Raw genomic sequence first — 13,553 nt, 5'->3', positions numbered from 1 at the left:
ACATTAATGCTATAATGAGAAACGCTGGTCAGAGACAGGAGTGAAGGATCAGCAAGGGAGAGGCTCTCCGTAGGAAGTGCTGTTAGACATCGCATTGCCATTACCCAGTTTATCTGCTTCTGCCAAGCTGCTTTCAGCTTTAAAGGGCGAAACGCATGAAATTTATCCTCTGCATTCCAAGAATGCTTAATCTTGAACAGAAAGACACAGAAACTAGAAAAACTCTACATATTATCCTCACAACTAAGACCGACATTAACTCCACCCTCAATAAAAAGGGCTCTTATCAACATCTGCTCAAGACGATGGTATCAGTTTCAAGACACTTCCCTTTGTTGGAGCTAATTAATTCATTTCACAAGACAGCATGAAAAAAAAAAAAGTAATTAAGTACTTCCACAGCCTAGCTCAGTCTCACACACTTTGCTTCCACTTGCCTGAAGTGCAGCAGATTGTCACCCCAAGTCAACTGAGATCAAACTCACAAGTGCAACCACCACCCTCTTTAAAACATGTTTCCCATGGTATTATTTTATGGGGAAGGGACCACAATCATCTTGAAACACAGAATTAAAAATATACCCATGTGTTTCAGCTGCCTGTTCTGTTGCACTACTGCATGCTCATCTGCTCCAATAGAAGACTGATTTAAGGTCAGTAACTCTTCACATTTTTTTGGTTGGTTGTTTTCAGGGGAGAGCCTTTGTTGTGGGTGTGGGTTTTTTTTGGTGTGTGTGTTCATTTATGAAGAGCAGTCAGTGTCAATTGCAAAACAAAGCCTTTCAAAGACAACTGTCACCCAGCATTCAATTTCTTAGATTTTTGAATTTGACTTTTAAAAGAGTTATGATGCTATAATGCTGCTCTTTTTGCCAAAGCCCTCTGTCCACTGTTTGTTTGCATTGCTGTTTACTCACTCTCAGCCTCTTTTACTCTGGCCCAAAGGCCTGTGGAGTAATATAACAAGAGAAACCATCTTAAGCTGATAAACTAAGAGCACACAGAATGCATCCAGCATGAGGAACTCGCTTTCCTGTCATTGCCACCCCTAGAGGAAAAAGTCTAGGAAACCGACTCCCTGCCTTAGAAACTGCCTCCACTGAAATGTTCTGATATACTAATTCACAGCCCGGCAGCATTTAGTAAACTTTCAAGAACAGATAAAGTTAACTTGCTTCCTTGAAAAACAGCAAAAGACATCTGACCTGTAACACTTCACAGACATCTGTGGCAACATCCATAGTGAACAGATGCTTAAGCTGTTTAAGAAATAAGGAACAAAGATAGTTACCAAAAAGAAGACATGAGGAACTAAAAAGCAAATAAGTTTTGAAATATAACTTGTAATCTTAAAATCAGCTATCACTAGGAAATTAATGAGCATGTACATATATTTCTACCAGCAAGGGAAGAAGTGCTGTGAGCCCTTTTAAAAGAAACTGAATTGATTTATGCATTTGAGAAAAGAACCATGAAGAAAAATGTGAGAGGACGGCACATTAGCACATCTCCAATGGAGAAAGACAATCTCATTTCTCTAGTCAACTGCAGTGCCTTGAACTTTTATCTTCGGAGATAAACGAGAACCAGTTATTGCAAGTCATTTCTCTCAAAATTATCTGAAATTCCCTCAAGGCAGGCTGAGAGGATTTGTTATATTTCCTTGGCAAGTACTCTGACCAGCTTTCTATTTAGCTCACAGATACAGATTCTGCTTGTGAAATTTTTATGTTATTTGAATGACTATGATTCACACATCATACGAGTACCTGCCAAGGCTGTCGCCTTTCTCTCACTGCTTCCAAGCTACTCTGTTCACTCAATCTAGAGCAGTGCAAAAATTAATGAAGATGATCAAGACTAAAAGTAGAATAGCTGAATGCAAATGGGCAATGCCACTTCCTAACTTGATAACTGCTGAAAATAAAGCAGTTTAAAAACAAGAAGTTATATATCACTTTGCCAAGTAAACTTCAGTAATTTGAGGTTATTCAGCAGTCTCATCTCATGTTAGCTTTTTTTCTAAATGGAAATAGGGATAAGAAGTTGAGCATGCAGCACAGCCTCTCAGGCTCTTTCTTATCTACTTCACTGTAACGTAATGTTCACACTGTTACTGCTATCAGTCAAGAAAAGGCAGCTCAGCATTGGCTGCTCTCAGACACACTCTGAGACTCATCACACATCCATAAGTAAGCAAAATAACTTCCTGTCAGATGTCTAGAAGCGCAGTTTCTCCAGACTCCCATACTCAACAACTAAGTCAAAAAAATAAAAATAAAAATAAAAGAGTACCTTCCTTCACTCCAAAGAAACAGAGCCATACAAGCCACAGGAGGCACTGCTGTGTGGGCTGCCCAAACTCATCACACACAGGCTCTGAGTAGAGCATGTCTGCAAAGAGATTTATCTGTACTTCTACATAACTTGAAGCATTCATCTGCCTCTGGTGGTTTCTTCTCCACTGAAAAACATTAGGCCTAACCCTTTACTACAGCTCTCTAAAAAACCTCCATACTACTTCCCTACAAAAACATAAAGTTAGACTTTCTGCTCCATTTTTTAATATTCTCTGGACACGCACCATACAACAAGGAAGTGTGACTTTCCAACTCTTTGAGATTCAGTTGTCATTATTTCAGGTTCCAGCAGTGCTGAAGATTTCTGTCCCCTTCCCCACACACACACCATCGTGATTCCCCATTCATAGCAGTGAAGTATGAAGTACTGGCCCCATTTGTCTTGCAAACATGCTCCAGCTGCTTTGAAAAGACACTTCACCAAGTACAGAGTTACACTTCTGCACCACACAGTCTGTGCTGACACAGTGCTTTGGGACCTTACTTCTGCTACAGTGCATGACCACGCATTGCCCACGCCCTGTGCCAGGAAAGTTAAAAAGAGAGAACTTCCACCATCAGAAATGTTTCTAAACCCACTATTTTAGGTACTGACCCATTTATTACTAGAGAGATCTTCCTTTACTTGACAACGTTCCGTAATAAAAGTAAGCATGCAAAAACTAAACTGCAGCATCCCGACAGGAAACCATCCTAGGGAGGCAGGGGGAAAAGGTGATCTTTTGTCCCTGATTAAACATAAAAAGTCAAACAGAGCTGTAAATAGATTCCCAACAGAGCGGAGATTAACAGCAAGGTAACTCAGTGTAGATCATAACACAATTAATATATTAAACTCGTCCCAAAGACCTACAAAATAACAAGCTTCCACTAGAGCAATTTCAGCCACGTAGTGGTAGTCGCAAGGCATATCCTGCTGGCTGCAGTGAGGCTGGCAAGGCGCGAAGCAGGCAGGCTCAGCACAACCTCTGCCCTGCGAGCCACAACAGCGAGCATGAGCAACAGAAGAGCCGGGTGGGTGATCCTGAAAAGGGGTCATTCAGAAGGAAGTTACTTAAGACCTAGGTGCTCAGAGACGCCTGCACCGCCCACTCCCTGTTAAAATCATTAGGCACGAAGCACCCTTGCCAGCTGGGCCTAGGTGTTTGTTTCTACAAGGCAAGTGGGTGACCCCCCAACATCCCGTGCAGAAGCACAAGGCGCCCCTTCTCCTGCCCCCAGGAGCAGGACACAGCAGAGTGTCCACTGACTGCTCTGGAGGGTCTCCATTAGCAGGAGAAATGCACAAACTTCCCAGAATTGCACTACTTTCAATGGCAACACAGCCCAACTCCAGTGGAGGATGAGAGCCCTAAAGCAGTCACAAGTCCCTCGAACCTTAGACGTCCTTGATCTGGATGGGAGCAGCGACTCCTTGAACCAGAAAATACATTAGGAAAAAAAAAATAAAATAAAAAAACAACACACAGAAACTCCTAAATCCCCTTAAAACGCAGGCGGATGGCTCGCTCACAGGAAGCGTTTTAATTTGAATCTATTTCTAATGAACCCTCTGTGGCCAGCTTTCCCCACGCTCCCCTCACCCTAGCCAGGCTGGCGGTGAGCGGCCACCACAGCACGCCAGGCAAAGCTCGGGGAGCTTCTGGCAGGGACCGAAACACGCCAAACAGCGAGGTTACGGTCCCAACGCAGGCAGGCCACGCTAGAGTTCAGCACAAAGTTTATTTTTTTATAAGTGCTGGAGGGAGGGAGGCACATCCCCGACAACTCGGAGTGTGTGTCCGTAGCCTACCGGGGGCAGCAGCAGCCAGCAGGGCGCGTCCCCCCAGCACCCACACCGCGCGGCTCTGCTCACCCCCGGCCACACGACAGCCGCCTCCAAGCGACGGCGCACACCCCCCCCGAAGCAATCTAAGCAAACAAATAATTAAAAATAATACCAATTAAGAACTAAACCACGCGGCGGCTTGCAGCTGGCAGCCACCCCCGGGGCGCTGCCCGAGCTGTCCCGGCGGAGGGCACCGCCACCCGCCCCGGGCTCTCCGAGCACCGGCGGCTCCCGCAGCCCCCCCCCCACCTCCCGGCCCCGCCGTGCCCACCTGTAGTGCCAGCCCTTGGCTCCGCGGCCCCCGCCGCTCTTGCCGCCGCTCTGCCCCGCCGCCGCCGGCGGCTCCGCCTTGCCCTCGCCCTCCGGCCCCTTCATGGCGGCCGCGGGGTCGGCGCACTGCATGGCGCCGCGCCTCCCGGCCCCGCTCAAGCCGGCCCCATGCGGGCTGAGATGGGAGATGGCGGCGGCGGCGGCTGCCCGCGCCCCCCCGGAGCCCCGCTCGGCCCGGCTCGGCTCCCCGCACGGCCGGGGAAGGCCGGAGCGCTCCGCTCTGCCCCGGACCGCCCCGCTCCGCCCCGCGCCGCCCGGCCGCCCCTTCCGCCTCAGCGTCGCCGCCATCTTTGGTGCGGGCAGCGCCCGGCGGGGGCGGCGGCCGCCATCTCCCCGCTCCGTCACGGGCGCTGGGTAGACCTGGCGTCCCTCAGGAGAGGGCGAGCGCGCCTGGGCGAAAATAAAGGAGTTTAAACAAACATCGAAGTGCGCCCGCCCGCCCCCGGGGATGTGGGAGGGTTGTTACAGGCAGCACCGTGACAGACAGACCCCATACTGCTCCTCCAGGTGGGTTATCCAGGAGGAATGCAGCTCTCCTCTGTGTGCATCCACTGCAAACAGAAGAGAGAGAATCACTCCCAACTGGGCAAAGCCAGCCTATTTGGTCATTACTGACACAAAGAGTTTCGGGCTGTTTAGGATATCTCGGTTTAAAGGACGTTTCTGTGGTAGCCTGCCAAACAAGCTTCTGTCAAAGAGCCGGTGAGCAGGCTCAGACACCGCTCAGGTACCAGCATTTCTTTTCAGGAAAAGGTTTTCTGCCCGTGGGAGCGGTTCTCCCGGCCGGCTGATGCCCTCTAGTGAAAGATTTCGGCAGTCCTGGTGGAAGAATATTTCATTTCAAATCAAACGCCAGACTTGATGCCAAGTTTGATACCAAATATTCAGAGAAACCCACATCTGTCCTCCAGTTCAGCTTCTGCAGAGACCCATAAAACAGGGCCAAACTCAGAAGTTCCCAGAGCCTTATTCACCAAGCAAAGCCTGACCTTGAGAGGAAATACGCACTTCTTTCTGTTTTGCCACTAGATACTGCATGTGGGCAACAGTTAAGCATTTTTTTTCCTTCACAGAATGACACAAAGCTAACTGGGAAAAGTAGTTTTTGGTTTGTGTATTCTTTCAGGCCAGGCATCACTTTTGCAAAAGCAAAATGCAGTCGATTGTGGCTGCATTACTTCTTAAAATCAGGGTTGAAGGATACTTGCCTTGGTTAGCGAGGCTGTGGCTCTGCTCCACATCCCATTTCACCCCATCACTTCTTCGTCCTCTCCTCTCCAGCTCACAGGCAGGGTGCCTGGACACACAGCCACCTACCTTTTTGTGGTCTCACTTTCAGCACTGCTATATTACGGTAAACAACTGTTACACAAAAGATGCTGAAAGTGCCCTCCCTATATGACAATATGTGTAGGTCAAACAGAAACAAAAATGCAACGTTATTTCAAACAGTTCGTTTGGCCAGTTGCATCCCTTCAACACAGCAGCTTCATAACCCTGGAGGCTCTCTTGGTCTCTCCCATCAGCACATTCCAGATTTCCCAGCAACATTCAAAACATTTTTGCCTTTGGCCATCAGATGAGGATAGGATTTTACAAGTATCATGTCTTTAAAATGTATTTATAAGTACCAAGCCAGCTTTAAGTTAGCCCATATTATTCCTCCTTGCCAAGCACGCACACAAAATCTGACTAACAGACCACAGTGAGGCAGTGAGGACTGCCTGTTGCACCTACAGCTATAATATGTCTTACAGAGACATAATATATTACCACTGCACAGGCATAAAATCCCCCACTTCTGCCTTTTTACAAGCACACTCATCACTGCAGGAAAATAAAGGCTTTTTCAGCTGCATGTTTCTCCCATGGAACCAAAAGAGAACAGATCAGCAGAGTCAGATTGTCCATTGAAGAACATTTGGGCCAGAATTGCATTCCTCTTGTCCTCTAAACATGTTAGTTCCTCTCCTGCTGATCACTTGCAACCATAACTGGAAATATAATACCATTGTATTGTATCATAATGCATGCCAACACCACTGAAATGTTCCTGGGAAAATGTGAAGCAAAAGCAACTCAGGCAAGAGTCCCATGTGTGTCTTTTATTTCCCCTTGCTTGAGGACTACTGGTCCCAGCAGAAATGTAACTTTACCTGTGCCAGACCTGTTGCTGTCAGACAGGCAGCAGGACATTACACCACCTACAACCTCCCCAACACAGCAGACAGGCTGGTGTTTTTACTGTGTGTTTCTGCAGCCTCTCAGGATCTAACCCGAGAGTACAGAGAGTAAACTCTGATGGCAAACCCCATGCATTTGCATTTTTCTTTTTAAAAAGTGCTGCACTTGTAATACCAGAGATTATCGTAAGGTGGCATTGACAAAATGCTTAACGACTGCATAACCAGTTTTGCTAAGAAGGCACTGTTAAAGGTGTCTTTTACCTTCAGTTTACATTTGTTACTAGTTATAACCTGTGGTCAGGTTCACTGATCTTAGTCTCCTTCCCCACTTGTAATTTAGTGGCTCAAAATGACTAAAATCACTGCCGAGCACCCTGCCACGAGTACGCCTGGCCCTTACCCATCACTGTGATTTCTGGTGCTGCCAGTTTCTTTCCTGGAAGAACTCAGAAAGAGTTGCAGCTTTGGGGGAGGAAAGCATGAAAAGGATAATACATGTTTAGCACTATTTGCCTTTGTAGGCCTGATGATGGCTACAAACTGAAGTGAATAGTATTTTATCGTAACTCATGTTAAGAAAACTTGCCATATTTTCCATACTTTATCACTCTGATACTCTTAGAAAATTGTCCAGGATCTGATGAAAACCATGTACCGCTCCTGCAGATTTCTTCCAAAGCTTATAGTCTGGCTATATGCTCCACCTTTCTTCACATCAGAATCATTTCTTCAGAGTAGCAAAATCTATCCATGTTCAAAGACTAAAGCTCTAAAACCCAACATATTTTCTCATCACTTGTATTCCTAAATATATGTGTGTATATATATTTATTTATTTATTTTCCAAATAGGAATGATAAGAGTTTTCTATCACCCCCTTGTTAGTTGGTTAGCACTTTTTCCTGTCCTAAAAACTATCTTTGGATAAGACCAAGCTTAACATAATTTTAAACCTGTATCCTAGCCGGTAGGCGGTGCAGGGGAGATAAGCAATCACTGCTGCTATCTGCTAGGGGAACTACATCCCCTACAGGCACATAGAGAAATAACAGAAATCCTGGAGAGTACCGCCTGCCTTTCTTGCACGAGGAGTGCTATTTCTCATAATCATTGCTGAACTGGAAAAGCTTCAAACTACTGAGAAACCGCCCCAAAAGATACTGTTGCTAATAGTGCTTCATATCTGGTTAATTGTACAGTCAATGCTTCTTAGGGTTAGATTCTTGCTCAAGGCAGACCCTTTGAGAGAGTCTCGATTCTGGAGCTTTACAGATATCGCTGTGTTACTGGATCCATGGCTTCGCTGTAAGTGAGCATGTATGTGAAATGCTGAACTGTTTGATGTGCAGAATCACTGGTGCTTGCATTTAATAGCTATTCATCACTCCTGTAGTCTTAATGAGTCAAAACCTTTATTTGTTTGGGCTTTTCAGTCACCATCAATCATCTCATAATTTCCTTCCCCTTCTCCATCCATTACTGTGCATCGTATTCTGCTCTACCACAGCTCCACTGAATCTCAGATGTCCAGCTGAAAGGACCAGAGTCACAGACGGCAGCAGCTCAGGCTGCCTACAAAGTTTCCCTTGCTGCCTGCATCCCCCACAGTCACATTTGGCACCATTTCCAGTTCCACGCAGTGTGACTTTGCATTGAGTCATGCTCCAGCCTCCCGCGTTACATCACGCAGCACAGCCCAGACTTGGAAATGCAAACTGGGGCTCAGTCTGGCTGGAAGCCAGGAACCCGGGCTGGAATATTGTGTAATCCCAGCAGGGCACCCTCTGAGGAAAGGATGGTGCTCTGGGAGCTCGGGGAGGACAGGACTGAGGGGCCCTGATTCTGACTCTGGAAGCAGGCACTGCTGGAAGCAGGGTGACCTCTTGCACACCTACGGCCTCCGTGTGGGGAGGGAGGAGGCCAAGCACATCCCCTTCTCACCAGCGTGCTCACCAGGCGCAAGGGAGCGAGGGCTGTGGCTGTGCCCCAGGGCTTCCCACCCATTTCAGCCACCTCATTCACCTCTGGCCTTTTTCCAGAGGCTTTTTCTGCCCTCCCCTATGGCACAACATGGCATCGCTGCCTTCTGCAGCTCACCGTTAGGACTCCTGCCCTCCATGGCTCTCAGTCCCCTGTAAAACTAATGTGTTTTTGTTAATGTCTCGAAAAACTGAGTGAGTTCAGTTCTTCAGTCTCTAACCCCTTCTCTTTCTGTGCCTTGCTCCACTCCTACATGCTTTTTCTGCATGGTTTCTATGGCAACCTGCGTCTCTCTCCATCTGCCATAGATCTCCATTATCATGGTTTGCTTCTTGTTATCTCAGTCAAATGCTATTTCCAGGTGCATCATGATAACAAGATCAGTTTGGAAACCAAGCCAAAGCACTCAGTAATTTTGGAAGACAAAACTGTCCTTTGTAATCTGACTGCTCCATCACTATATATATAAGATCTGCATATGGGAGACTGGTACTGAGCTCTTCTTGCTACCAGTTGTCCTACTTGTACCTGCACACTCCTCTAATCAATTCTGCATCCACTTCATAATTTCCAGACGATATCCTTCCTTCTCATTGCAGCCTCTGCTTCCTACAGAGGAGGTATATTTGGATTCTGGAAAGTCTCTGTAGGTCTGCCGTCTGGGGTTTGATGTCTGTTTTGAAGACAACTAACAATAAGTTACCAGTACAGTTTTCCTTGCAGCAGAAGCATTTTTCACTTCTGTTACAGTCCTGTAATATTTTACTTCTCCTGAAAACCTTATCCATTGAATTGCAGAAAGCCCTAAACAATACGGACTGTTTACAGCTGGCTTCTTGATCCATTCTGCTTGGATTATGAAAATTGCTTGGAGTTGACTTAAGATTTCTATACGGCTAAAATTCAGTCTAATTTTCTGCTAAGTACCTTTTTGGAGAACTTATTGAAGTGTGGAAAAACAAACAAACAAACAAACATTCTTGCTATCTAATCTAACCAGGAGGTGCAGCAGAGAACTCAACTGAATAAAATGAGTGGAGTAAAAACTTCACTGTTGATTTATTTTCTGTATCCTGTGAGCTGGTAAAGCCAGACTGCAAGAAATCCATGTTGAAGCTGGAAGTGACTTGGACTGTGAGTTCTTAAGGACATGAACTGGCAGTGTTTGTTTGTATCCAACACCCTGGAGGAGCTACACCAAGCTACAGGCTGCCTCAGTATAAATGGCTACTACTTAATGCCCACAGTTAATAGCAGTTATGCATACAATAATCTAGTGCTTATACATACATTTTAAATTCTGCAAACCTTCCATTTAGCATATAATTCAGGGAAAAACTGTGCCCACAATTTTTCCACTGGAAAACAAAGAGGCCCGTGTTATATTTGTAATTTTGATGCTAATGCCAGCCAGCAGGCTGTCTGCTACAAGGCGTGGGGCAGGTGTGGTGCTTGCAGTTAGGGTAGAGGCAGAGTATTAGCTCGAGCTCCATATGCCCAGCTAGGATACAAACTGCAGTGCAGACAGAGCTGGACATCTCAGAAAAATACGGGAAGCCTAGTTTAAAAAAATAAAAATAAAAAGAGAGAGAGAAGAAGGGAATGATATACAAATAAAACTATCCTTCAAACATCAACAGTTAAAGGCACAAACTTAGAACTGCTCAAAATCGAAGCAAATCAAAAGGAAGAAGATCAAGAGGAAAAGGTTTTTAGCTACATCAGTACAAAGCAAAGGAAAGGATCACCAACAATGACAGCAGGGTAGAGAGCTGGATAGCTAGAAGCTAAAGGGATGTGTTGCTTCAGTTCCATAGGGAAGATAATGCAACCCTGGAAGGCAGAGGCAGCACTGTCAACAGGCTTGAGGGCACGGGTATGGACATTGCCACGTGTAACACAGCCACAAAACTCAAAGCTCCTCCCTCACCCTTCAGTTCTGAAGGCTGAATAATCGCCATCAGCAAAATCTATAGGCTGCTTAGCACAAAGTCTATAGGCTTTTTAGCACAAGGGCTGTAGGACAAATGAGTAACAAAAGTCGTGGAGGGAAGGAGAAAATGGGTTAAAGTGCAAGATAGGCATGTTATGTGCAGACCAACCCAATATCTTTCTTTGATAAGATAATTGCTTTTGTGGCCAAAGGAAAACTGGTAAAATCTTATCAGTGTGGACTTTGGTAAAACATTTGATTTAGTATTACTGGGAAACTTATTAGTTAAACTCAAGAAGATGAGGAGTAACATAAACACTATAAAATGCTGAAGGAATCTAGTACAGGGGTGAAAACTGCTGATGGTGCTGATAGCAAAGTTACGGGACTGGAGGGATCTGTCTTACTGAATAATGCCATTAAGTCAGCTTGGTGTAAAAAATGACAAGTGGGGTAATGAAGTTTGGTAATGACAAAGTTGGGAGATGTTTTCAATGGAGAAGAAGTCTTACAGGGAGAACAATATGGTTGCTATGCCCTGGGAACAGACATGGGATGAAATGTAACCATATAAAATGCAAGGACGTGCACTGAGAGACTAACAACCTTTCTGTAAAAATTAAAATTCATCAGCTGTGAACAGAAGAGGAAAAGCCACATGCCCAATGTAGTTATTAAAATAATAAATGCAGTCTTACATGTAGCAAGGCGAGTATTTCCAGGAACAATAAGTAAATACATACAAGGCACAGGGTGAAATTCCACTGAGATTTTAGGGTATCATCCAGGCTATCAGTGCTCAGCAAGCCAGGGTTCGTGCTGGAACAGGTACAGAGAAGCATCACCTGAATAAACAGAGAAACAGCAAAGAGGTGATGAGAGAGCATGAGCTTAGCAGAATGAGTGCTGGGAAGGGATCTGATTCCTCCCCGTAAACACGTTTGGGGTGGGCAGAGAGGGAGGAAAAGCACCCGTGGGTTCTGCACTTTACCCTGCCCTTGGTTTGCTCCCCACAGAGCAGCCAGCCCCACATCTCCTCCCTCCCCACCTCCTGCCCGGTGCCTGCCACGTTTGGCATTTCTCAGTCACATCTCTAGGGACGTTCAAAGACCACATCGTCCCCACAGAAAGAGTGCACCACTGACAGCAAGTCTGTTTTTTTCTTTTTTTGTTTGCAGCAGCTGTTCAGCTGATGAAAACCTGCCGGCTTTGTAAACTCCCAGTGTTGACATGTGCACAGCCTGTTAGGTGCTGAACCAGACCAGGTGAGCGTGGGAGGGGGTGCCTTCGGGAGGGTTGTCTCTGTCCTCCCTGCTAAGCGGCCCAGGCTTTTATGTCTGCTATGCACTAATGACTCACACTCCAGGGCTCTCCTGGGCTTATGTGGAAAACAAACACTGTGCCTACATCAGCAAGCACAGATCCTTCTTCTCGCCCGAGGAAACAAGTCATCAGCATCCACTGGTGCTCCATGGCTCCAGGGCTCGAATCTGAGAAAGGCCCCATTTCTCGTGGCAGTTCTGCGTCCCCGGTTAAAACTGTTCGCCCGCTGTCAATCACACCCCTGGTCAGTGCAAACCCCATGTGAAGGCCTCACAAATCAATTGATCGAGAGGCTACTGAACTGATACGGCAGCATTTTGTAATTAAAAACTTTAATTTAGATGAAAACATTACAGTTTGCAGTACTCAAGTACTCCACAGACCAGGGACATCTTATGGGGAGGGACTCTTTATCAGGGAGTAGTGATAAGACACAGAGTAACGGTTAGGTAGATTTAGATTAGATATTCAGGATAAATTACTGTGAGGGTGGTGAGGCCCTGGCACAGGCTGCCAGAGAAGCTGTGGGTGCCCCATCCCTGGAGGTGCTCAAGGCCAGGCTGGATGGAGCTTTGGGCAACCTGGGTTGGTGGGAGGTGTCCCTGCCCATGGCAGGGGGGTGGAATTAGATGGTCTTTAAGGACCCTTCCAACGCAAACCATTCTATAATTCTGTGACCTTCAGTTGCATGGATTACATCCAGAAGACAGGGCTCTGGTGATTGTGCCCACACCCCAGGGCTTGAGGACTCACCAGGACTGAAGAGGTTATGACAGAGAAGTGTCAGGAGGGTTGGTGGCTCCTCCTCGCCTCCACATGAGATCTTCACAGAGAGGGGATAAGCTAAAGGGAGAAGAAAGCCACGAGGCACAGAGGAGCTATCCAGCCAGGGGAAGAGCTAACTGTGGTGAGCAGGCAGGAGAGTGAAGGAAGGTGCACCTAGAACCTCACAGAACCCCCTGCAGGCCCCACACGTGCCCAGGGTGGGCTTTACCTTCACCTTCAGGAGGTTGTACCCCCAGTGCATCATTCTGTGGTGTTTTCTGTGAGCCCCCAGGCACTCTCCCCACCAGCAGGATGCACCAGGCAAGCAGCTGAGCTGCTGGAGCTGAGAGCAGCAGGCAGGCTGAGCCGATGCCTCCCTCCATAAACCACCCACAGGCTCTTCTCAGGCTTTGGCAGCCAGCCTGCCTCTCCAGACCCCTCGTCGTGGAGCCAGGCGCCGCCGAGTCGGGCCCGGTGGGTGCAGGGCACAGAGGCTTGGAAGGGTGGGAGTGCTCTTGGGCTTGAAAATGGGGGAGAGGGCTGCTTTGGAGGGCAGAGAGGAGACAATCAGCAGGGAGTGATGGATGGTTAGACCATGTAGGGAAAAAAACAACGCTCTGCTTCGTCCTGAGGACTTGGATTTGCCGTGCCACCCTGAGAGCCGTGCTGTCGGCTGGGTTTGGCTCTGGGAAGGCGCTCCAGGGTGTGAGGGATCCGTGAGCTCCCCACCGCGCCCGGGGCTCTCCGGGTGCCCACCCGGGGGTGCCGCAGCCCAGCCCCCGGAGCCGGCGGGGCGCAGGGCCGGGCCGGGCCCTGGCAGCTGCCTGACGCCCGTCTTCTCCCGCAGG

At 47.4% G+C, this 13,553-nt stretch overlaps 1 protein-coding gene across 1 annotated transcript in view; it reads right to left on the bottom strand.

Annotated features, from left to right (window-relative positions):
* Positions 1-4,721, bottom strand: part of OSBPL11 (oxysterol binding protein like 11) — a 33,458-nt gene extending 28,737 nt beyond the window's left edge. The window contains exon 1 of the mRNA XM_082762996.1: positions 4,460-4,721. Coding sequence (XP_082619122.1) covers positions 4,460-4,590 — 131 coding nt within the window. The 5' untranslated portion in view covers positions 4,591-4,721. The remainder of the gene's footprint in view (positions 1-4,459) is intronic.
* Positions 4,722-13,553: the final 8,832 nt, after the last annotated feature.

The sequence above is a fragment of the Aythya marila genome (assembly GCF_965140915.1).
Source record: "Aythya marila genome assembly, chromosome: 6".
Lineage (NCBI taxonomy): Eukaryota > Metazoa > Chordata > Aves > Anseriformes > Anatidae > Aythya > Aythya marila.
Note: the sequence above shows the minus strand (reverse complement) of the source record. Positions and strands in the feature narration are given on the sequence as shown.